Genomic DNA, 22,401 nt, shown 5'->3' with positions numbered 1-22,401 from the left:
TATTTGTGCTGTACATACGTTTACATGATGACACTACAGAATAATCAGTGTTGACAGATGTTTTATTGGTCCGGCCTGTTACACACTTAAGTCTCAATAGTTGTGGCTGTTGAGAACAAGTTGTTTTGTACCACTCAATATAGACCTCTAACACTACCACCATGAAGCCAACAAAATGCTGGACATTGGACACTGGCAACATTCGCACTTGATAGTTAAAAAAAAATAAATATGTAACTGGTTTGACAGTACAGCTGTGGGTCACAAACATTCATATGTACAATCTAAAATTCACTGGCCCAAGTTCCCTTTTTGTGTGTTTTAAAAATATAGCTCATGGTTCAACTTGTGCAATATCATTCTTGGAGATAGGCACAATAGTATATAAAGTAAAAACTGTCAACACTTTCTATGATGCTTATTAAATGCATCTTAAATACGCTGTCCGTGTACGTCTATCCTGATTATGTGCAGGAGTTCAGGGGTCCACGAATGACACTGCGATGTAGCGGACGCCGGCTGTGGTGGGCAGGCCTTCGTGGTAGTGGGTGAGGCGGCCAGGGTGCATGAGAGCCCAGCCTTTACGAGGAGCCTCGACAGCGCAGTCGTAGCGGAGGAATCGGCATCCTCCACCCTGCGGCGCATCACACAGCCATATTTAATGTATCACAATATATTGTCACTTATTCAATACAGCCCCTGTCACTCAAGAGTCGATTCCCCACCCCCCGCACCATCTTAAAACCCCCTTGACAAAGTCTACTTTATACACAGATGCCACGTTTGCTGTGTAGTAAGTGTGTGTTGTAAAGATGTTTTGTGACAGGTGGTATGAGTAGCCCCTTACACACTGGCCAGCTCAAGCCCAAGTGTGACGTTTTTACACTAGACATTCACTACCCATGCCTCTTTATGTTGAAAGCAATTATTGCTGACGGTGCGGCACATCTAATCTTAACGGGGCATGCAGCAACTACTAAATTGGATGGCATTGTGCTGCTTCAGAGGTCTCTGAAAGGCACGGGCCCCAAAAAAATCCCAGCTCGACTGTTACGCCTCTGCTGCATCAATTTACTGCAGTGATACTGTAAAGTTAATTACAGTACTTGCAGTTCGGCACCTCTGGATTCACCCCCCAGAGCCCCCCCCCCCCCCCCCCCCCCCCCCACATAAAAAAAAAATAATCTTTTTTTTGGGTGAGGGGGCAACCCCGAGAACACTTACTGGTGGTTTATTGCCACTTGTCCAAGGGTTTTGGGGTTAAAAAAAGAACACAAATGTTCAATTCAATTATAATGAGCGTCAATAAGCTGCAAATAATTTTCTCTTCACGATCTGGCCTGGCCCATATCCCGTGAATAGCGGGGGTCCACTGTACAGTGCCACAACTGAGGGAATTCTATATGAAGTGCAGTGTTTATTTGTGGATGAGGCACCCTGTAATTATTCGATGAGAGCACAGGCTTCTATTTGAGGAAATAAAACTAATTTCAACTTATATCCCTTTATCTCACCAGTATCATTTTTAAAAATATATTCATGAGGAAACACAATGTAACTAAGGAAATATACACAATACAACATACATTGTATTACATTTATGCAACAATTCTATGCAGTATATTACAGTAGCTATTAATTAGATGAAAACAATTCTGCTGAATAGCTCAGTGTATTGAAGATGCAGGGAAATGAGATAGATGCAATGACAACAACATAATTCATGCAAAAGAGAACAAACTTACGAATGCGCAAATGAAATAAATTGAATAGGAAAGTGTGAAACACCAGCAATGTAGATTGACATGCCAGCCAAAGAATGTTGATCTTTGGATGAATAGTCTTGGCTAACTGTACATTGTGTACTACACCACAGCCGGCATTCCCAAACTGTGCATTGGCAGTCTGGTATAATAATTAAATTTTTCACTCCCCCAAAATTAAGAAAAGGTTAAAGATGATCATTTTGTCTATAAAATGAAATAAACTCAAAAATGAACAATTTAACAGGAAATAAGTTAGGACATGTCTCATAATTCTCAGGTTCAGAGTTCAAATCTCGGCTTCGGCCTTCTTGTGTGGCTTTTTCCCACAGCCAAGGAAGAATAACCTATGAAAATTTGTTACATTCTAAATATAACTATATGCTGAAACTTGGAGGTGGGTATTAGTTGAATTCAAACTTGACAGTGCATTGTTGTGTTTTGATTATTTTGTCACCACTGATTACCCATCCATCCATCCATCCATTCTCTTAATCGTTTATCCTCATGAGGGTCGCGGGCGTGCTGAAGCCTGACCAGCTGACTCTGGGCAAGAAGTGGGGTACACCCTGAACTGGTTGCCAGCCAATCGCAGGGCACACATACACAAACAGCCATTCTCACTCACTTTCACACCTACGGGCAATTTAGAGTCTTCAATTAACCTACTATGCATGTTTATGGGATGTGGGAGGAAACCCATTCAGGCACGGGAAGAACATGCAAAATCCATACAGGTGCAGCCAGATTTGAACCCGGGTCCTCAGAAATGTGAGGCAGATGTACTAACCAGTCACGATTGTGCAGCCTCTGATTACCCATGATGCCTTTATTGGCTTTAAAGAGGGTTTATTTTAAAAGGCAAAGGGGTTCACCTGCTGCATTATATAGCTGGGAAAGGCTGCTGTAGAGTTATGTAAGAATTTAAAAAACAGTCAGCAGTCTTCTTAGGTGCCGCTGGGCAAAAATAAATGGTAGGATTGCTCCCATTCAATCAATAAATACTATAATCTTATTTTAATATGGTTTCCTTACATTTTATAGGTATGTACTGTATATTGATAGGATTTTCTTTTGTCATTTGTCCTACGTTTTGGGACATTTTAACCATAATTTATTATCATGTCCAATTTGTACCAACCTCTGATGCCACTCACCTGGTAATCAGGGCCCCTCTGATTGAGTGCTATGTTTATAGTGAATGTGGAGGCGTCATGATGTGGCCTCAAAAAGGGCTGCTCATCGGGCTTATATCTAACTACAAAGGCCAAGTCAAAATGAGCCTGCAAACACACATAAGACAGGAGGAAAGTCATGCAAGCATTCGCGTAGAAACTGCACGAGTGGCCACACGGAGAGAGTGTACAGTACGCCAGTGCAACGCTTGTTCAATAAAGACACGCTTCAAGCCTGCTTCCACATCCAGCATTCAGGTGCACAGATGGAGGAGAAGAAGCAGAGAGTGGTACACGTCACCCGCATCATCAGTTCCTGAAGCTCCGATTACCTCCCCCATTTACCTGGTAGTCAACATCTTTGCTGTTGAGAGCAATGTTTATAGTAAATGTGGAGGCGTCATGGTGAGGCTCGAGCAGGGGCTGCTCGTCGGGTTTGTACCTCACCACGAAATTCAAGGGAGTAGTGCACTGAAAGAAGACATGTTTTGTCAGCAGAGCAACACAGTCGAGGGACCAACTAGGTTTGTAAAATTCGGGAATTTTTCAAATGGGAAACTTGCCATGTAATTAACAGGAATTTGTGGGAAGAAATAGGAATAAACTAAGAATTAACAAACTTGAAGGGGTTTTTTCGAATGGGAACTTGGGAAAAATATATTTTAGCATAATCCTGAATAAAACAACAAAGTTTCAGGTATGAGCAAGCTTTACTTCCACCAACGCTTGACTGAAAAAAAAATGGAGCAATTTAGGTACTGTAATGCACTTGCATGTGGGCAAAGAGAGCTACACTCTATCTACTTTGCATGGATGTCTGATCATGACAACACAAAATGTTTTATTTATGTCTGATTACCACAGTTTTCCATCAAAATTACCCTCAATTCCGGGTTAATTCCCACAAATCCCCATGGAAAGTTTCCATTTTGCGATATTTCCAGAATTCCGCAGCTTGCCTTACGGTCAATGTGATCATCCATATCGAGTCATTGTGCTTCCACAATTGAGCCTCAACGGCTTTGTATCCGTATCGGCCTGATACCGATACCTGGGATTGGTACTTGCCCGTCCTGTTTTTTTTTTAGTTACGAGATGTTGCTCAGTCAATTTTTGAAATTTTAATCACTAGCAACCTTCATTTATTGAACGGGACAAACGTTCAAAAACACAAATACAAAATGAAAACACCCGCAATGGAGAAGACTCATCACATGGTAAATGGCATACCAGATCTGGAGTCAGAGCCCTTGACCTCCCTCTCTAAGCCACGCCCTACTAAAGGCACATGTCAACACACAAATATTACACTGTGTGACTTACGGCTCAATTACTCTTTATAAAACCAGTTTATTTCTTTACATTTTCTTTTATACTTTATTGTGTTTTTATATGTATATTTTACAACACAGTGCTATTTTCTTGAATAAAAATAATTTCAAAAATTGAATTCTGGGATTTCAATTCATTTCAATAGGGAAATTGTATTTCATATACAAGTTAAATTGAATTACGAGCTTGGTCACGAAACACGTAAGTCAAGGTACCTCTGTATGTACAGTGCCGTGTAAAAGTATTGACCCCCTTCTAAAAGGCTCATATTTTTGCAGTTTCCCTACTTTATTGTTTAAGATCATCAAACAAATGTAAATATCAGACAAATATAACCCAAGTGAACTTAAAATGCTCTTTTTAAACATTAATTTCATTTATCAAGGAAAAAAAAAAACAATTCAAAGTGACCTGAAAAAGAACATCCTCCCAACAGTGGAAGATGGTGGCGGTAATGTGATGGTCTTGGGCTGTTTTTCTACTTCAGGACCTGGACAACTTGCTGTGATTGATGGAACCATGAATTCTGCTCTTTAACAGAAAATCCTGAAGGAGAATGTTCAGCCATCAGTTTGTGACCTCAAACTGAAGCGCACTTGGGTTCTTTAGCAGGATAATGATCCAAAACACACCAGCAAGTCAACTTCTGAATGGCTTAAAATAACCAAATTAAGGTTTTGGAGTGGCGTAGTCAAAGTCCGGACTTGCTCAAAGGCCGTTCATGCTCAAAAACTACATTTCTGCTGAATTAACACAATTCTGCAGGTACGAGTGGACCCAAATATCACAACAGAGATGTGAAAGACTCATTGTCAGTGATAGAAAACCCTTGATTTCAGTTGTTGCTGCTGAGGATGGCCCAACCTGTTATTAGAACCCGAATTCCAATGAAGTTGGGACGTTGTGTTAAACATAAATAAAAACAGAATACAATGATTTGAAAATCATATTCAACCTATATTTATTTGAATATTATACAAAGACAAGATATTTAATGTTCAAACTGATTAACTTGATTGTTTTTAGCAAATAATCATTAACTTAGAATTTTATGGCTGCAACACGTTCCCAAAAAGCTGGGACAGGCTCATGTTTTCCACTGTGTTACATCACCTTTTCTTTGAACAACATTCAATAAACGTTTGGGAACTGAGGACACTAATTGTTGAAGCTGTGTAGGTGAAATCCTTTCCCATTCTTGCTTGATGTACAGCTTCAGCTCTTCAACAGTCCGGGGTCTCCGTTGTCGTATTTTACGCTTCATAATGCGCCACACATTTTCAATGGGAGAGAGGTCTGGACTGCACGCAGGCCTGTCTAGTTCCCGCACTCTTTTACTACGAAGCCACGCTGTTGTAACACATGCAGAATGTGGTTTGGTATTATCTTACTGAAATAAGCAAGGGGCGTCCATGAAAAAGACGTTGCTTTGGATGGCAGCATATGTTTCTCTGAAACCTGTATGTACCTTTCAGCATTAATGGTGCCTTCACAGATGTGCAAGTTACTCATGCCATTGGCACTAACACAGCCCCATACAATCACAGATGCTGGCTTTTGAACTTTGCGTCCATAACATTCCGGATGGTTCTCTTCCTCTTTGTCCCGGAGGACACGACGTCCACAAGTTCCAAAAACAATTTGAAATATGGACTCGTCAGACCACAAAACACTTTTCCACTTTGCATCAGTCCATTTTAGATGAGCTCGGGCCCAGAGAAGCCGGTGGCGTTTCTGGGTGTTGTTGATAAATGGCTTTTGCTTTGCATAGTAGAGTTTCAAGTTGCACTTACGGACTTTTTTGGAACGTGTTGCAGCCATACATTTCTAAGTTAATGATTATTTGCTAAAAACAATCAAGTTGATCAGTTTGAACATTAAATATCTTGTCTTTGTAGTGTATTTAATTAAATATAGGTTGAACATGATTTGCAAATCATTGTATTCTGTTTTTATTTATGTTTAACACAACGTCCCACCTTCATTGGAATTGGGATTGTAGGTTTAGGGGGTAATTACATTTTCACACAGGGCCAGGTAACTGAATAGTTTTTCTTCCCTTAATAAATGAAATTACCATTTAAAGTTCACTTGGGTTATATTTGTCTGAGATTTACACTTGTTTGATGATCTTAAAGTGGGGAAATCACAAACAAAAATATAAGAATTTAAAAAGACACCAATACTTTTTCACGGCACTGTTTTTCTCAAGAGTCACAACGACCCAGTGGGTCCTTAACCTATTGTTGAGAGGCAGACACAAGTCCCCGTGCCTCATGAATTCTGCCTAATCACATATGTCTGCACAAACGTTAGCTAGATTAAAAGAAATATTTTTTCTGTTAGAAAAAGTAACCCGTGGTTGGTACCCCACCATTCTTTGTGTCATACACCTGCCTCTTCTTATTATTGTGCAGCTAAAGTTTGTTTAATGGTTTCCCTTGACTCTTATACTGCAGGTCAGCCAACCTTTTTCTTTATTGAACTATGGACAACACAGAAACCTTACAAACAGCCTGTTGTGGCCTGGCAAAAAAAAAAAAAAACTGTTAATGGTGCAGAGAGCTAATATCATTATGTTCACCCTGTTGACCAGCACCCTAGTGTCTGAGGTTGAGTCTCAGTCGCACAGGTGACATGGCTGCTTTTATCAAGATGAATTGCACTATTCCAGTAATCACAATAGCTTGCGCACAGTTTGCCATTCATATCCAAAAACAAATCTTCAGAATCCCTGCCACTGGAACGTAATACTCTGAAATCCAACTGCAGCCTTACCAAAATCCGCTTTCCTGGGTTTGTGGTGGTTCAGCAAGTCCACCAGCCAACCCTATAAGTCCCACGGCTCCTGCTGCAGCTCACAGGTAGTACTGAACACTTCTTTTAATCTCACATAAATGAGCAACTATCTGAGGACTTACCTTGGTGTAGTAACCAGGATACATTTTCTCTGTTATCGGTGCAATGTACTCCAGTAAAAACTGGTGCCATTCCTTATCAAAGCTGACTTGATACATGTGGATGTCAATGGTGGGGACATTCTCATAGCCACCCTGGATTCGAGTGTCCTGGCAATGCAAAAATAATCCCACAAAAATAATTCCTTCATGAATATTTCTCCCAGTTATAACTGATTATTAACTCATTAGAGAGGGAGAACAAAATGTATTCTATCATCAACCATAATGACCACCAACGTTAGAGAGTCAATAATTGGAGACAGCAGATAAAGGATGGTTATATTACCATGTTACTGCCTCCTGACCACTTCCCAAAGTGTTCCATTTCTTCAACCAGGTGGTTGCAAGCAATATTGCTGAATATTGGAAACCAGTACACATCAGGGCAAGGCTGGGGAACAGAAAAGTTGAAGCAAATTTAAGCCACTGAAGATCTTGTGACCCAAACAATTTCACTACACAGCGAACCCCCGTTCATTGTGGAGTATATGTTACAGACCCACCTTCATCCATCCATCCATCCATTTTCTGAGCCGCTTCTCCTCACTAGGGTCGCGGGCGTGCTGGAGCCTATCCCAGCTATCTTTGGGCAGGAGGCAGGGTACACCCTGAACTGGTTGCCAGCCAATCGCAGGGCACATACAAACAACCAACCATTCGCACTCCCATTCACACCTACGGGCAATTTAGAGTCTTCAATCAACCTACCACGCATGTTTTTGGGATGTGGGAGGAAACCGGAGTGCCCGGAGAAAACCCACCCAGGCACGGGGAGAACATGCAAACTCCACACAGGCTGGGCCGGGGATTGAACCCCTGTCCTCAGAACTGTGAGGCATAAGCTCTAACCAGTCGGCCAACATGCCGCCAACTTAAGCATAAAATGTAAACAAAATACTGTATGTATTGTTGAGTCTGTGCGTTAGATGCATGCATGTAATTCAAGAGACGGGGCCTGGTAGAGTGGCATGCAACAATAGCAAGTTTGCGTGAGTGTTTGGGAGGGGAGCTGTGGCTGTGTGAGTGTCTTCATTGTGACGAAAATGAAAAATAACTTTTTTTCAGCTAGAGCGGGGAAGTAGAAATTAAAAAGACCGAAAAAAATAACTAAGAAAGGCTGTTGACAACTCACAGTTTCAACAAGTTTATCTTTCATGATGTGAGTGTAGTTCTCATGAATGTAGCGCTCCTGCCAGTCCTGAAATGAACACAAACATAATATTCAAGCGATCTACAGTATACGAAACAATTGTCAAAAAAAGCATAGTGTACTTGCAACTACATCTATTGTATTAACTATTACCACAAGTAATATTGCCACAGTTTCATTGTGTCTGATTTCTTTAGGGTGGACTAGTGGGAAATGGGTTTCAATATGTGAAACTTTGAATTCTAAGTATTTGAACATATTTCAAACTACATAACATCACAAATATTTATAGACATCCAATGTGGCATTTTTATATTTTCTGTCTTGCCTCATTTGCAGAGGTAATAAACCTGTACAGTATAACCCTATTAGGACCGGCTGATGGATTCTCACCTCTGGATTTTCAAAGATCTGCCACAGATCATTATGCAGATGACTGGTCTGGCAGTTTTCTGTTGATAGGATGCGCCCAAAAGTGTCCATGTTGGATACGTACATGAAGACTCCCTGGGAAGAAAGGCAAGGCATTTCATGTTCATAATGCATAATCATATTGATGATAAAGCTGTGCGATATGGCTTGAAAATAAAATCTGACAAACAAAAATTTGATTTACAATTCGAATCAATTTCTTTACATGAATAAAAGGACAGATGAAAACAAATAAAATATTTCAAACAGCTAAATATCACTCTTCTATTTGACCTTGTTTCGAACATGTTGGCAGAAGGCCATATCAGCGTCCATGGACTGTGAATGAAATAGATCATCGGCTGAAAGCTCTGAGCGGAGGAGGCTGGCCTTCATCAGGTACACGCTGGTGACATACGGCACATTCCATATTCCCCTGCAAATATGAGTGCCTTAGACCATTTACAGTCCAAACCAACATTATTATCAGAAAAATGACCTTCACGAATATTTAAGCAGCTTACACCCTACGTCCTTGAACAAGGTCCACGTAGTCCTCAGACCTGGCATAGTAGCCGTCTGCGCTGAGGGCTCCCCAGAAGTTGCTCCACAATCGGCCACTCCGCGTCAACAATGGTGCCAGGATTGGCCTAAAAAGCATTTGAAGCAGTGTTATTACAATTCTATTGTCTTCCGAACCCTAACTCTAACTAAAAAAATTTGAATTGAAACAACCTTTTGGTACATTATGAGGTGATAATTATTGATACAGTGAAACCTCGGGTTACAAACCTAATTGGTTCCGTGACCCCGTTTGTAAGTAAATCAGTTAATCTGTTCCAGCCCCAAAATTAAATTATACTCACTTTTTTATCAGTGTGTGGTTAAAAATAAATATAGCACAGTAGAGAAATAAGTGAAAATACACTATTTAAAAATAAAACACTAAATAGATATGATAACGGTTTATTGTTCATTAACTTTAACTAGGATGGGAAAGGGAAGGAGGACTTCAGCTCGTCATTGAAGAAGAGCCTTCCTCCATAATAACACGGAGAAATTCTGATTCAGGTGTTTTTTTTCTGTTGTCTGTTTCTTTTCAAATTCATTTGTTGATTTTGGCACAACAAACCGATCCAGGGAAACTTTTCTTTTTCTGTTAAAAAAAAGAAAATAATAATAATCCTAAAGTGGGACATCACGTTGTCATTTGAGAGATTACGCTAATTGCTCTGTTGGCCAATTTGCTACCATTGCTTTTGATCCTTTTTTGTATTGCCTCACTCACGAGTGAGCGGTTTCTAAGTTTTGTCAGTCTAAAGAAGAGAACAAAAAACAAAAAACAAAGATACAGTGCCTACCTTTTCAATTGACGCACAGTCAATGACGGTTGCACAATGCACAAATATTTCTGCTCATCTATGAAAAGTGCTTCCTAACAATATCTTTAACAGTTTTCCTTTTTATCTTGGGTGCTGACTGACTGTTTAGCCCTTTGTTTACTTTTTAGAAAAACTTCCGTGTGACGATAGCACACCTCCTTCAGTCTTAATTCATAATGTGGCGGGTGCTGTTCGCTTTTGGATTGGCTGAATGTACGTATATGCGGAATCTCCGCCGAGCGAACGCCTCCGTGGAGAGCTATTTTGACATGATTACGCCAACATTAACTGTTTGCTGTTTTAATTAAGAAAACGCTACAATAAATACATCAGTTTTAAAGACATCAGTCAGAAACGCTGTGACTGGATGATCAAGGATGCTGAGGCGGAATTTCCACCTAGAACACATTTCCGCCTTACGCCGCGGAGCAGAACACTAGTTTTCACCTTACATCTAAGCTTAATGCACAGAGTCAATGATCGTCACGCAGCGCGGGCAGAAGCACAACATAGATCCTTCCATTTGTCAAGACCGTTTGCAAACCAAAAATAATACGTAACTAGAGGTAAGGTTTCTACAAACATTTTCTACGTAACGCAAACGGTTCAGAAACAGAGTGGTTTGTAACCTAGGTTCCAGTGTATTTGATAAATATACTTGCAGGTTTTGTTCGATGAGAATTTTGAGTGTGTTCTCATTCTTCAAAACAACTTCAATGTCCAAGTTGAAGAAATAGTCACAGTCCTTCTGCTTCCTGCACATATCACTAAAATACATGAAATACAAAGAACAAATAATAACCTTTATTAATAGGAAAATCTGTCAATTTTTCCCATGTCAATTTGCCTACACTTGTAATAATTATTGGGATTTGGTGACTCACAAGCCCACGTTGCGTGCAGTTGCTCCATCCATCTCCTCTTCGGGCCCGATGAATTTCACATCCAGGTAAAGACTTCCATGGTCCTGCAGGAAAGAGCTGACCTCACGCTCGTGATGAGGTTCCTCGGGCAGAAAAATGAAACGTGAACGTCTGTACAAGTATAGAGCAAGATGAAGAATTTCTTGCATTACAAGTTGGAGTGGATATGATGCAAACAATTATTCATATTTTCCTTTGAACATGTCATGTACTCCCCCAAAAAAGTATACTGTACCAAAGAAAACCCAAATTCGTTGCTTATTGGTATTAGCATTTAAGCAACCAGGCTACTTTACAAAAATGCAATGGCCAGAAACATGAGCTAGCACGCTCATTACTAGAAACTGTTTAACAAGGTTCTCACTTTGATTTAGGACACATATGCCTAAGTATTATATATATATATAAAAAAAGACATTTCTGTACTGACAAGCAGATCCCCAAATCTTACCTATAACATGGTTAGAGGTGTGTAATAAATTCTGAGACTGAGATATAAAACTAGACTTTAATATCCAGGAAATGTCGTTGTGGGAGTATGGATTCACATACAGCCAGAGCTTTATAATCGTGGAAGATTTCCAGGAGTTTTCAATGATTCATGATGCCATAGATCAGCACAACTGTTACCAATACTCTTCCACTGTGAAGTGACTGATTGATAAAACATCAGTTCAAATTGGCGCATTCATTTGTGTCTTGTTACCTTGTTGAAAATGAAGAGTTTGAGCCTATTCTTGGGATATTGAAGCTTGAGCAGGCGTTCAAAAAACACGGTGACAAATGGGGTGGGCTGCTGAATGAAGACACCAATCACCACCAAAGGATATTCACTTTCCTGAAAGGGAAAAAAAAAGCTAAATTGAGTGTCAGGGGAAAGTGATCGTCTATTTCACAAACACAAATAATTGAGCATTATAATTAATTAGCCAGCTTAAGTTGGTAAAATTGAGTTGTTGGAAAAGAATGTGGCCTTTCAATTGATATGATGGCCAAAACCCTGTGACTAACCTTAAGGTTCCTGAGTGGGCGTAGATCCTCTTGACACACTCTGCAGCCTGTCTCAAATGTCCAGGCATTTGGTATGTAGTTACCGAGATAGTTGAGCTGAAGCTGTAAAGCAAAGTCTTCTTTTAGGTTACCTCATTCATGTCATCTCTCATTTTACATCGATGGACTGGATTTTTAACAGTAGAATGACGTTTATTATTGATTTGGTAAAAATTAGATCCTTGGGACACCAGGAAAGCGACCAACAACATTGAAAAGTGTGGCAGGATTGTCAAAATATCATTTGATGCCTGTCTTTGTACATTAGGATACTGTATATTATGTGAAAGTACATTTTCTATGTAATCTAAATCTTTAGAACATTGTGTCATTATGGACCTAAAACACTGTATAATCCCATTTACAGGCACTCTTGCTTATATTTTATGTTATCCAGTCAAAACTCATTAAAATACCACTGTCTATGATTCATTCTGAAAAAAACTTGTTTTACTGTGAATGTTAATTTTTAATACATGATATGACATGTTAAGAGACACAGAGTGTATACACTTCCTTTTTTCTCTTTGGTTTAAGGTATCATTCAGACAGACGTGAGGCCATCAGTATTTGGCAGCTTAGCCTTTGTGAGTTATGATGATTGACATTGGAGCAGCGTTGCAAAATTGCCACCTGGCAAAGAGTTTCCCTTTACAACTTCCCTGGCTTTGCGCGAATGCCTGCTCTAGAAGTTTGGTGTTTTCAGCCGCGGCGGCCGGCCTTCTGCTGCGTGGTTTGTCAAGAACATATCCTGTTTCGAGAAACTTGCCATGGATAGCTTCAAACAGTGTTTCCCAACCTTTTGAGCCAAGGCACATATTTTACATGTGAAAGATCTCGCGGGATACCACCAAACAAAAACATCATAAAAAGTGGATACACGTGAATGTATGTACCTTCTGCATTTAATTGTTCCACCTATCACTATACAGTATGTGGCTTTCATAGATAGATTAATAAAGACACATTATTTGTACCAAATAAATAATTTTTGGACTAATTAAGTGGCGTTAGATCATTTCCCATGGCACACCTGATGATGTCGTGCTGCACATTGATGTGCCCCAGCACACTGGTTGAGAATCACCAGCCTAAATTGTACTACGTGTTAAAGCAGTGTGACGGCCATAAAGCTAATCAAAGTGGCGCTGAACTTCAGTCGTGGACAGAAAAACATCTTGCCATGTGGCAATTTTGCAATGCTGCTCCAATGCCAATTGGTGAGTCATGGGCAAGGGAATGATATGCTTACAAAAACTGCTAAACTTAAGCTGCCAAATGCCGATGGCTTCACTTCTGTCTGAATGTAAAAATAGTAAAAAAGGAAGTCTATGGCATGACTTTTGGGAAACCCTATACTTTAATTATTACATAAGTGAATACAACAGGCAATTGAATTGAGTATACAAAATGCACAATCATACAGTATTATACTTTGATTATAACTAACTGCAACGCTGGCTGCTTTAATTAAGTGACTACATCCCAATGTTTTATTTGGCTGTAATATACTACCTGCTAGTTGTAAATTATTATAAGTGGTCATTTGTTTGTTTTGAATAAGAATATAAGTTGGTTTATGCACAGCACCAAAAATATTGTAGTCAGTATGATCCTATTTTAACCTTCGAAATCATAAAATACTAAGTCCTTATAAAGAAGACAACAATATTTAAGCATCATATGAAATATGAAAAACAACATTTGACTATCATATAACTATAACAATAATAGTATTACTGTTATTAAGATATGTGTTTACATGGAATTGTAAATGAGCCTGACAGGGCATTCTATCACTAGGGATTTTGCCATAGAAACTCTTTCTGTTTTAGTCAATTGTTAGGAAAAATGTAAGACAAAATACTGGAAGTGTATTTTTAAGAAGTTGCCATTTTCAGTGTGTTTCACCGCACTCATCTTCAAACACTTTGTTAACATTTAGATTCAATGCATTGAACTGTTCTGTGATCATTTGTTTGGTATAATCTTATTGAAACCATCAATGAGTCTTGGCAAGTCAAACAAGTCCGTAACAAATTTTTCAAATGTATGTCCTGATTTAATTCTAAAATTATTTATAGTTCTATACATAGTATATACATTTCCAAATCAGAGCTAAAATATCAGAAGTTTTTGAACAAAGCAATGAAGCAACTTTGTTATTTTTTGATCAATGACCGAGCTGAGCTGCTGACGGCCGTTTTCCTGTTTGAGTCTTGCCACGTCATTGTTCCGTATTGGATAAAGACTACCTTGGTCGGTCCATTCCCGTGGATGATGACAGGTAGCGTATCGTACAACAAATTTCTGCCACGTACGTGTCGATCCTCAAATTTTAACACCACTTCATCTGAAAACACAACACACACATATAGTACATATGCAGAACATTTGCTAGTCAGTCTTATTCGTACACTGCTTTGTGTTTTGGATGGGCTCAGGTAGGATTTTCATGCTAAGGGAGTTGGAAGGGCCCTGCGATTGGCTGGCAACCAGTTCAGGGTGTACCCCGCCTCCTGCCCGATGATTGCTGGGATTGGCTCCGGCACTCCCGCGACCCTTGTGAGGATAAGCGGCTCAGGAAATGGATGGATGGATGGATGGGAGTTGGAAGGCCTGTTTCCATGTGGCAGTACAATTTGATTCAGTAGGATGTTGACTATGGGAGTTTTATCACTCCCGCCTCACGTAGAACTAACAAATTCCTTACTTGGAAAAAAAATGTGGCAGAAACTGCAGCACACAGCTCAGCTCTGTTTACATGCAGTTCCTGTCTAGTTGGGTGCAACCCCTTTGAATGTGATATACAAAAACGAATCATTGATCAAACATGGAAAAAAACTAAAGCAGGTGAAGATTTGTTTTAGAATTATTATTATTTTGTTTTAAATCAAATAATACTAACAGCACGTATGGAGTACGCCATGTGGATTGTGGGATAAAGGACCTTTTTTGTCAAATACAATATTTTTCTTTGTTAATACCTCATACAGGGGAACCTCGATTTAACAGACTAATAGGGGTGGGGGGTTGTCCATTACAGCTGATTGTCCATTATATTGAAGCACTTTTTTGAGGCCATATGCACGCACATTACTGTACAGTACAAAATTATTGTTTTTTAAAAAAAATGCGTAGCCTAAAACACCCAGAACAGTACAGTTATTGTAAATAAATATAAAAAGCTTGACATTTTTTAAAAGGTTTTTAACTTTTAAATGTTAATCTGGCACTAAGCAGATATCCATGTTTTGTTTCGAAGATACTGTAGGTGCTGAAAACATATGCAAAGATTTACAGTTTTACTTTTTCACCGTTTGAATGTTCCTGATTTTGTGGGCGGGGCTAAAACAGCCCCATGGGGCTTGGGCGTATGCTTTCTAGTGCGAGTTCCCTCCCCCAGTATATAAGGACAAAGTGACATTCTTATGTTTGGCTATGCTGCTCAGTTATGAGTTAGCTGTGCTTAGCTTCCATAACAAGGTCCATTTACCACTCCAGCATGCGGTTAGCAAGCTAACGATGGCTACACCCCCAAAATCTGTCCTCGATTTACAGAACAGCTCGGTAACATTTCTTAATCTCCCAAAAAAGGAGGAAATAAAAAGAGCGATGGATTGAGTTTTTGAAGACCCATGCAGATGGCGAGCTGAACGTTAACACCACCAACCGACTCTGCAGTGCGCATTTTACGACGGATAGTTTTGTAAACTTTCACCAGAGACAACATGGCTTCGTGGGTAACTTGATACTAGTTAATGGGGCTGTGCCGACTGTCTAACTACCTGGGCTTCCTCCTACCGTCCCGCTGTTGTCAAGTGCAGTGTTCGGCTGTGACACTATGTCACCAACAACGAGGGTAAGTTGACTTGCGTGCTTATTTTTCTGATTATAGTCCACAACAACCATTCAGTTTTGAAGTTGAGCCTCCTAACGTGATTTTACATGGTATATCACCCCCTCAGTATGTCTGATTCCTTTTGGCGCATCCGTTTAAAACGTCCACAGAGTCTGAGAGCTGAGAGGTGGCCCTTATCATTCAAGTTTTGAAGCCTGATTTTATATACTTAGCGATTTTTTAAAAATTATTCATTCAAATTTGACAGGCTTGCTAACATTACTCTTCTCTGTGGTGTGTTGAATTTACATGACATTTTTTGGGCCTATTTGTCCCACTTTAACACCGCAGCCATGTGCGGTCTCTGCACAGAACTCAATGAGACAATAAACGATAAAATTCCTGTCATCGTGGCCGCTACGTCAATCCATGGCCTGGAAATGTGCCACATCTAACATGGCTGCTAAATGTCAATGCATTGCCTTTGATGGAATGTCGCCACATTCAACATAGGTACAGGAGGCACGTCTCTTGGTCATATTTCTATGACCTTTAAATACGTGTCCCAGTCTCTGCCTAAATTGCACCACGGTGCCAGTAAACAACAATTCTGGAGCTAACAGACTTTGTCAACGCCGGTTTAAGTGAGAACTGGAAACTATTTTTGGACACATGTACCATCCAGACGGTCCGTTACTTCCCATATTCGTGAAATCAGGGTCCATTAAATCGAGGGTCCACTGTATACACATCAACTTTGGCGATGGAGATTATCCCAGGTGAATTTGGGTGAAAGGTAAACTATACCCTGGACTGGTTGCCAGTCAACCACATGGGCACATGTTATTGTATAGAGACAGACAATAATTTACTCATACATTCACACCATTGCAAATTTCCCCACTGTGGGACCAATAACGGTTATCACTGAGTGGGAACTAAATGGAAGTCAAACGCATGAACCACTACATAACGTTTGTCTGGATTTGTACTGGAATTAAATAAAATAAAAAATCATCTCAGTGACGTTGACATGTGTTTGACTGAAATTGAGACCAACTCTCATGACATGCATGACAACACAAAAAACATTTCCATTGGTACAGAACACAATCAGTGAACAGGTGCCTTCAAATCCAACCTTGAGCTCAGCAATCTCATACATTTTAAGAATGATAAACCTCAACACGTATGTAAGTATTGTGCCGAAATTATTGAGTAATATGTTGATGTATATCATTTTGTGATACAACCGTTGTTTCTAGAAACTATTGTGGTATTAAGGTTGTGGCACCATTCAATGTCGAGGGCAACACAACATATTTTAGTGATTTAATGGATTTATTAATGATGCATCTTTTAACAATAATTTAAAACATTTTGCTCTATAAATAATATATATTATATGTTCCGTATGTGTAATTACATGACATACACTTACAAAAAAAATCTGTATTGGTTGTTTGTCTCCCACTTGAAATGGCACAAATAAAAAAGACCGTCAAAAGAAAAGGTATTATTGGAAGGGTGCACTTAACATTTTTAACATAGCTGCTGTATTCAGTAAACAGCACAGTGTGTCGCATGCAATAATCTGCAGCGCGCAGTAACATCAACCAGGTTAAAATAGGTTTGACCGCAGTTGGACAATAAAAGTCCTTTCACTCACCAAGAGCTCCATGAAGGTTCTGAAACAATCTGCATTTGCTGTCCAGTGTGATATTTATGGAGTTCTGAAACACAGTAATAGATGCATTATTCATTGATAAATACATTTTATTTGATAATAAAACAATAAAGAAACAGGAAAAAAACACAAGAAAAATGAGTAGCAGAACATTTCTTACTCTTTTCTCAGGATTGATATAAATCTTGGTGAAAAACAGCTGATCACTGTCATTGTCTTCTCCTGTCCACTCAGCAACCATTTGCTTGATGTTGGGAAGGTAGCCAATAAAGCCTGAGGATAGCAGTAAACTGGTGAAAAGAGGCGCTCTACCTTGCTGTGTGCCACATACAGTACAAAACCTTTGAAACTGCTGGGACTCATTACCACTGCCAGGGTTGCTTTTTTGTGCTTACTTCATCAAACTGTTTTTGTTCTACAAAGAAGAACCTACTCTCCAGCTGTGACTACACCACATGACAACTATGTGAATGTTGTAACCTTCTGCTAAAACAAATCCATTTTAGCTAAGATTCAAATCCTAAACAATTGATTGATGCAATGAGATTTATGACAGTCACCGTATCTTTTAAATGGAACCATGCCACAAATAATCATCTAAAATATTCTCCCATGTATAGAAAACATACTATGAGTAATAACCATTCTGTACTTGGAGTGTACACAATAGAAAATATGTAATGTCAAAAATAAGCAGCATACCCCCTGAGCCGAGGAACCTGTTGCCCTCCGGGACGTGTGGATATTTATCCTCCAAGTGTCTGTCGGGCCAGATCAGGGTCTCAGAGGAGAACACCACCTTGTGTTTGGCCTGTATAAACTTCTTCAGCAGCTCTTTGGGACTTGATGCGAAAATCACATCATAGCTGTGGAACACAAGAAGAAAAAGAAAAAGATAATACTGACACACAAGTGGCGTAAGCCACTGACCAACCCACACAAAAAAGAAGGTTGTTTGCATTTTTTTTGTCCTTCACTGAGGTTACTTTGACAACAATCCAAGCAGAATGGAATACAGTGGAAATTGTATTCAAATGTCAAGGTCTAGTTTGGAATACAACCAAAATTTCAATGCCATTTCTAAAGAAGTACCAACCTTGATGCCACCTGTTAAGAGGACCGTTACGAAAATTTTACATGACATACACATCATTGAAATTAAGACACATTACCTGTCAATAAAAAGAATTATTTTATCCTCATCCTTCATTTCCTCCAGGGCTGCTTTAAGAATTCGTACTTTCTGACCTCCCCCAGGGGACAAGTAGTCGCCGCCTTTCCATTTTTGACCCCGACCAAGAACCTGTAAACACACAAACAATAATAAGGAATTTCATATTACATAAAGACACTTACTAGTTAACTTACACTTCGTCCAAGAAGGAGAGAATGTTTTCATCAACGAAGGTTTGGTTCGTCACTGATAGTGGAGTTAGTGGTTCATACGGCAGACTTTCATGCAAACAATGTGGGATCGATTCACGCACATTGACCATAGGTGTGAATAAAAGTGAATAGTTGTAGGTCTCTATGTGGTCTTTGTGATTGACAGCTGAGCAATCAATCATCAATCAATGTTGGATGACTTTGTGTACAGTACTACACGGCTTTCTATCTGCAGTTTCTTTTTGCATGATGGCGCCGTAGTCTTCCAAGTATGTTTGTTCCAATTAATTTTTTGTGAAAAGCCACACATGTAAATAGCAATAGGTACCTAGTTTCAAATGTTCTGATGCTGAACCAGAGTTTCATCGTGAACAGTTCCGAACTGCGTATTTGAAAATAGCAAATGGAAAATATGATTTCCATGTTCTGACTATCTTTTTCTCAAATCTCTGATTTTGTAGGTGAGAAATGTTTGAATAACATTTCCCATGAATACATTATCTTTATTACAACACATAAGCATGTTGAAACAAAACAGTCAAACCAGGGAGAACACACAAAGTCCACACTGCAAGGCCGGAGCCGTGAGTCAAACCCTCAGCCTCAGAACTGTGAGGCAGACGCGCTAAATAAATGGTCAGCGTGCGGCCAGACAAAACAATGTAACACATAATACATATAACAATGTTCAATTTAGGGTTTCCTACCTTGACAGTGTAATTAAAATGTTTTGCTGATCTCATGAAACGCTTGAAGCCATCAGTCTCCTTAGTTGCAATGGTCACAACCACAATTTTATCTGGAAGAGAGCAATCAAGAGGAATTCAATCAAGAATTCATCGTGGCATTTGAAGATGATATAATGATCTGCTGCATGCCAAGCACCAGATTCTAGTTCCTCAGGAGCTTTGGCATGTTCCTTGTGTACAATGGACAAATCCCACCAGATTTTTTCCCATGGGGTTCAAGTCAGGTTCACAGTCACCTCTTACGCCATGTTAGAATCTTCAAGGACCTCTTCTGAAACCAAACCTTGGTGAACTGAGCTAAGCTACATCATCCTGATGGAAGATGAGCATCACTAACCCAATGCCATGCTTTACTGCAAGCATGGTGATGCTTCCCACAAATCACCCGTCTTCTTCCTCTAGACCTAACCCTAATCCATTATACAGTGCAAGTTCCTGCAAATTTGTATTTTTTTTTTTTTTGTCAGGCCACAGTATAGAATAGCCACACTTTTGTTGCTTATTCACATGTTTTGGGAATACTCCGGGTTACTTTTTTCTCTCTTGTGGGTCAGTTGTGATGTATGTCTTAGAGCTGGGGCACGGAGACTGAAACTTCACTATACCTGCCAAGTCTCACAACTCTGGTGGCAGAAGTTACTGATACCGTGACAATCCAATTAATTCATGACTCATGACTCACTCCATGGTTTTGCCCATGGAAAATCTCTGGTGTGATTTGGAATAGACCTACAATATTAGTGTACTGGTGAAAGTGGTTTTAAATGAGTCACTCTGTTCTTAAGTAGAAGTGCAGATGCTTTTGCAAAAAAAAAAAAAAAAAAAAGACACGTAAAAGTACTGAATCAACTCCTATACTAGACAGTAGTGTGTAGTGGTAGCTAAATAAAAAAGAACTCTGCCAGAAGGGGTTTGAATGGTATTTCATTTGATCGTTTCTCGTTTTTATACATGATATCTACAACATTCCGCGACCCCAGTCTCTATTCCAGGCATCGTGCTCGTTTTTGTTCGATTCAGTCTTCAGCTTCCACGGGCTGTTCCGCTCCACGCTAACATTTCATCCCACGGGAAAGCGAGGCGGAAACAAACAAGAACAGTCCTGTCCACGTCAGCGGCACGCTCGGAACTTTTTCTTCAAGTGTGGGAAGTGGGGGTCCCCACAAACATACAGAATTCCCTTCCGCTCCACACTCTTTCAGCTATTAAATCAACGCAATGGCAGCTTCCTCCGCACGACAATAAGACCAGCAGGGAGCTAAACCTAACCTGAAACAGCACGTGTTATGTATTTTTGCCTTTTCGTGGTGACTTCACTATCATTTTCTTCAATGTGTGACGCCGTTGCCAATTGGCACTTATAAGAGTGCAACTTAACGCGGGGGAGCACCGGCGCTGTCTGTCTGCGTCTTACCTTCGCGGAGTTGCTGCTCGTCACAGTCGACGCCAAGAGGAAGGAGTGTGCCGATGAGAAAGACGGGGAACAACACCTGGCAAAGTTGCATGATGGAGGAAATGGACGTTTCGTCAGACGGCTCGTGTTTGTGGAAGGAGTGCGTGCGCAAATTCCGAATCGCTTTTCCCTGCTGACCCGACTATGTAAAGGCAGAGCCCAACCTTACCCTTACCCCGCCTCTCTCTCTCTCTCTCTCTCTCTCTCTCTCTCTGTCTCTCTCTCTCTCTCTCTCTCTCTCTCTCACACACACACACACACACACACACACACGCACACACACGCACACACTTTGAATGTGACCAAACAACCTGTGCAAATGACCTGGCCTCAGGGATGACTGAGATTCCACAGACGTGCTATATAAACAAACGGTGATTTGATTTGCCCTGCGTGGGTCATCGAGAGCGTCGAGAGCCCAGCTGTTCGGTGAACGTGAGCTTCCAGTGTGGGCTGGACCGTTAGAGCATTGCCTGGATCCCTTCAATGCAGCGAGCAGAAATTACGCTCGACGATATGGCCTCAAAATAAAACCTTTATTTGTCTTTGTTTTGGCCCCCCTTTCTGGCATTTTTTGCTTTCAGGGGCGTCACTAGGTTTAATGGATGGGGAGCGGGGGCTTAGTCCCCAGGACATGCATAGGATTTAGCGAGTACAAAATTTCACAAACAGCTAACGAAGACTAAAAAATTGCTTTTTAACATTTTTTGATACATTTTCAAAACAATACAATAGTGGATAAAAGGTATAAGAAGATTTGAACATTAGAATTTTAGTTATTTCAGTCTGTTTTTTTAATACAGTAAACAAACACAGGAAGTATGTTTACAGCATTAACCACAAAAAAGCAAAAAAATATTTACACATTGTTACAGTGTATGCAAAACTTTATGTAAAAAAAAGGACACTGCATTGTCACAATATCAGCCAAGCCCATCATTTTCATCCATCCATCCATCCAGCCATTCTCTGAACCGGTTATCCTCACTAGGGTAGCGGGTCCATCATTTGTAATTGACATTAAATTACAAAAAAAATAATTTCCCTTTGAGGAGTTAACAATGTAATAAAAATCTAATTAACAGCTGCGATCACCAGCTACTTGATGGATTCTGTCTGCTTTCCAGGGTGGCAAATCT

The 22,401-nt window shown here is 40.0% G+C and overlaps 1 protein-coding gene across 2 annotated transcripts; it reads right to left on the bottom strand.

Annotated features, from left to right (window-relative positions):
- Nucleotides 1-44: 44 nt before the first annotated feature.
- plod1a (procollagen-lysine, 2-oxoglutarate 5-dioxygenase 1a) lies at nucleotides 45-21,421 on the bottom strand. 2 transcript variants are annotated; one of them, XM_061792316.1, is made up of 19 exons: nucleotides 21,224-21,421; nucleotides 19,768-19,859; nucleotides 18,847-18,977; nucleotides 18,377-18,540; nucleotides 17,835-17,947; nucleotides 17,657-17,720; nucleotides 14,402-14,499; nucleotides 12,108-12,209; nucleotides 11,803-11,934; nucleotides 11,058-11,179; nucleotides 10,836-10,940; nucleotides 9,316-9,441; nucleotides 9,086-9,227; nucleotides 8,774-8,887; nucleotides 8,363-8,428; nucleotides 7,517-7,621; nucleotides 7,192-7,338; nucleotides 3,284-3,409; nucleotides 45-634 (listed from the first exon to the last, which is right to left on the bottom strand). In XM_061792316.1, exons 1-19 carry the CDS (start codon nucleotides 21,312-21,314, stop codon nucleotides 479-481), a joined length of 2,196 nt encoding a protein of 731 aa, XP_061648300.1. In that variant the 5' UTR covers nucleotides 21,315-21,421; the 3' UTR covers nucleotides 45-478. The 2 variants fall into 2 exon arrangements, with proteins under 2 accessions (XP_061648300.1, XP_061648308.1); XM_061792324.1 differs by lacking the exon at nucleotides 3,284-3,409 and adding an exon at nucleotides 2,921-3,046.
- Nucleotides 21,422-22,401: the final 980 nt, after the last annotated feature.

The sequence above is a fragment of the Phyllopteryx taeniolatus genome, chromosome 1 (assembly GCF_024500385.1).
Source record: "Phyllopteryx taeniolatus isolate TA_2022b chromosome 1, UOR_Ptae_1.2, whole genome shotgun sequence".
In the NCBI taxonomy this organism is placed as follows: Eukaryota; Metazoa; Chordata; class Actinopteri; order Syngnathiformes; family Syngnathidae; genus Phyllopteryx; species Phyllopteryx taeniolatus.
The sequence above is the reverse complement of the archived record's forward strand: the minus strand, read 5'-3'. Positions and strand labels throughout refer to the sequence as shown.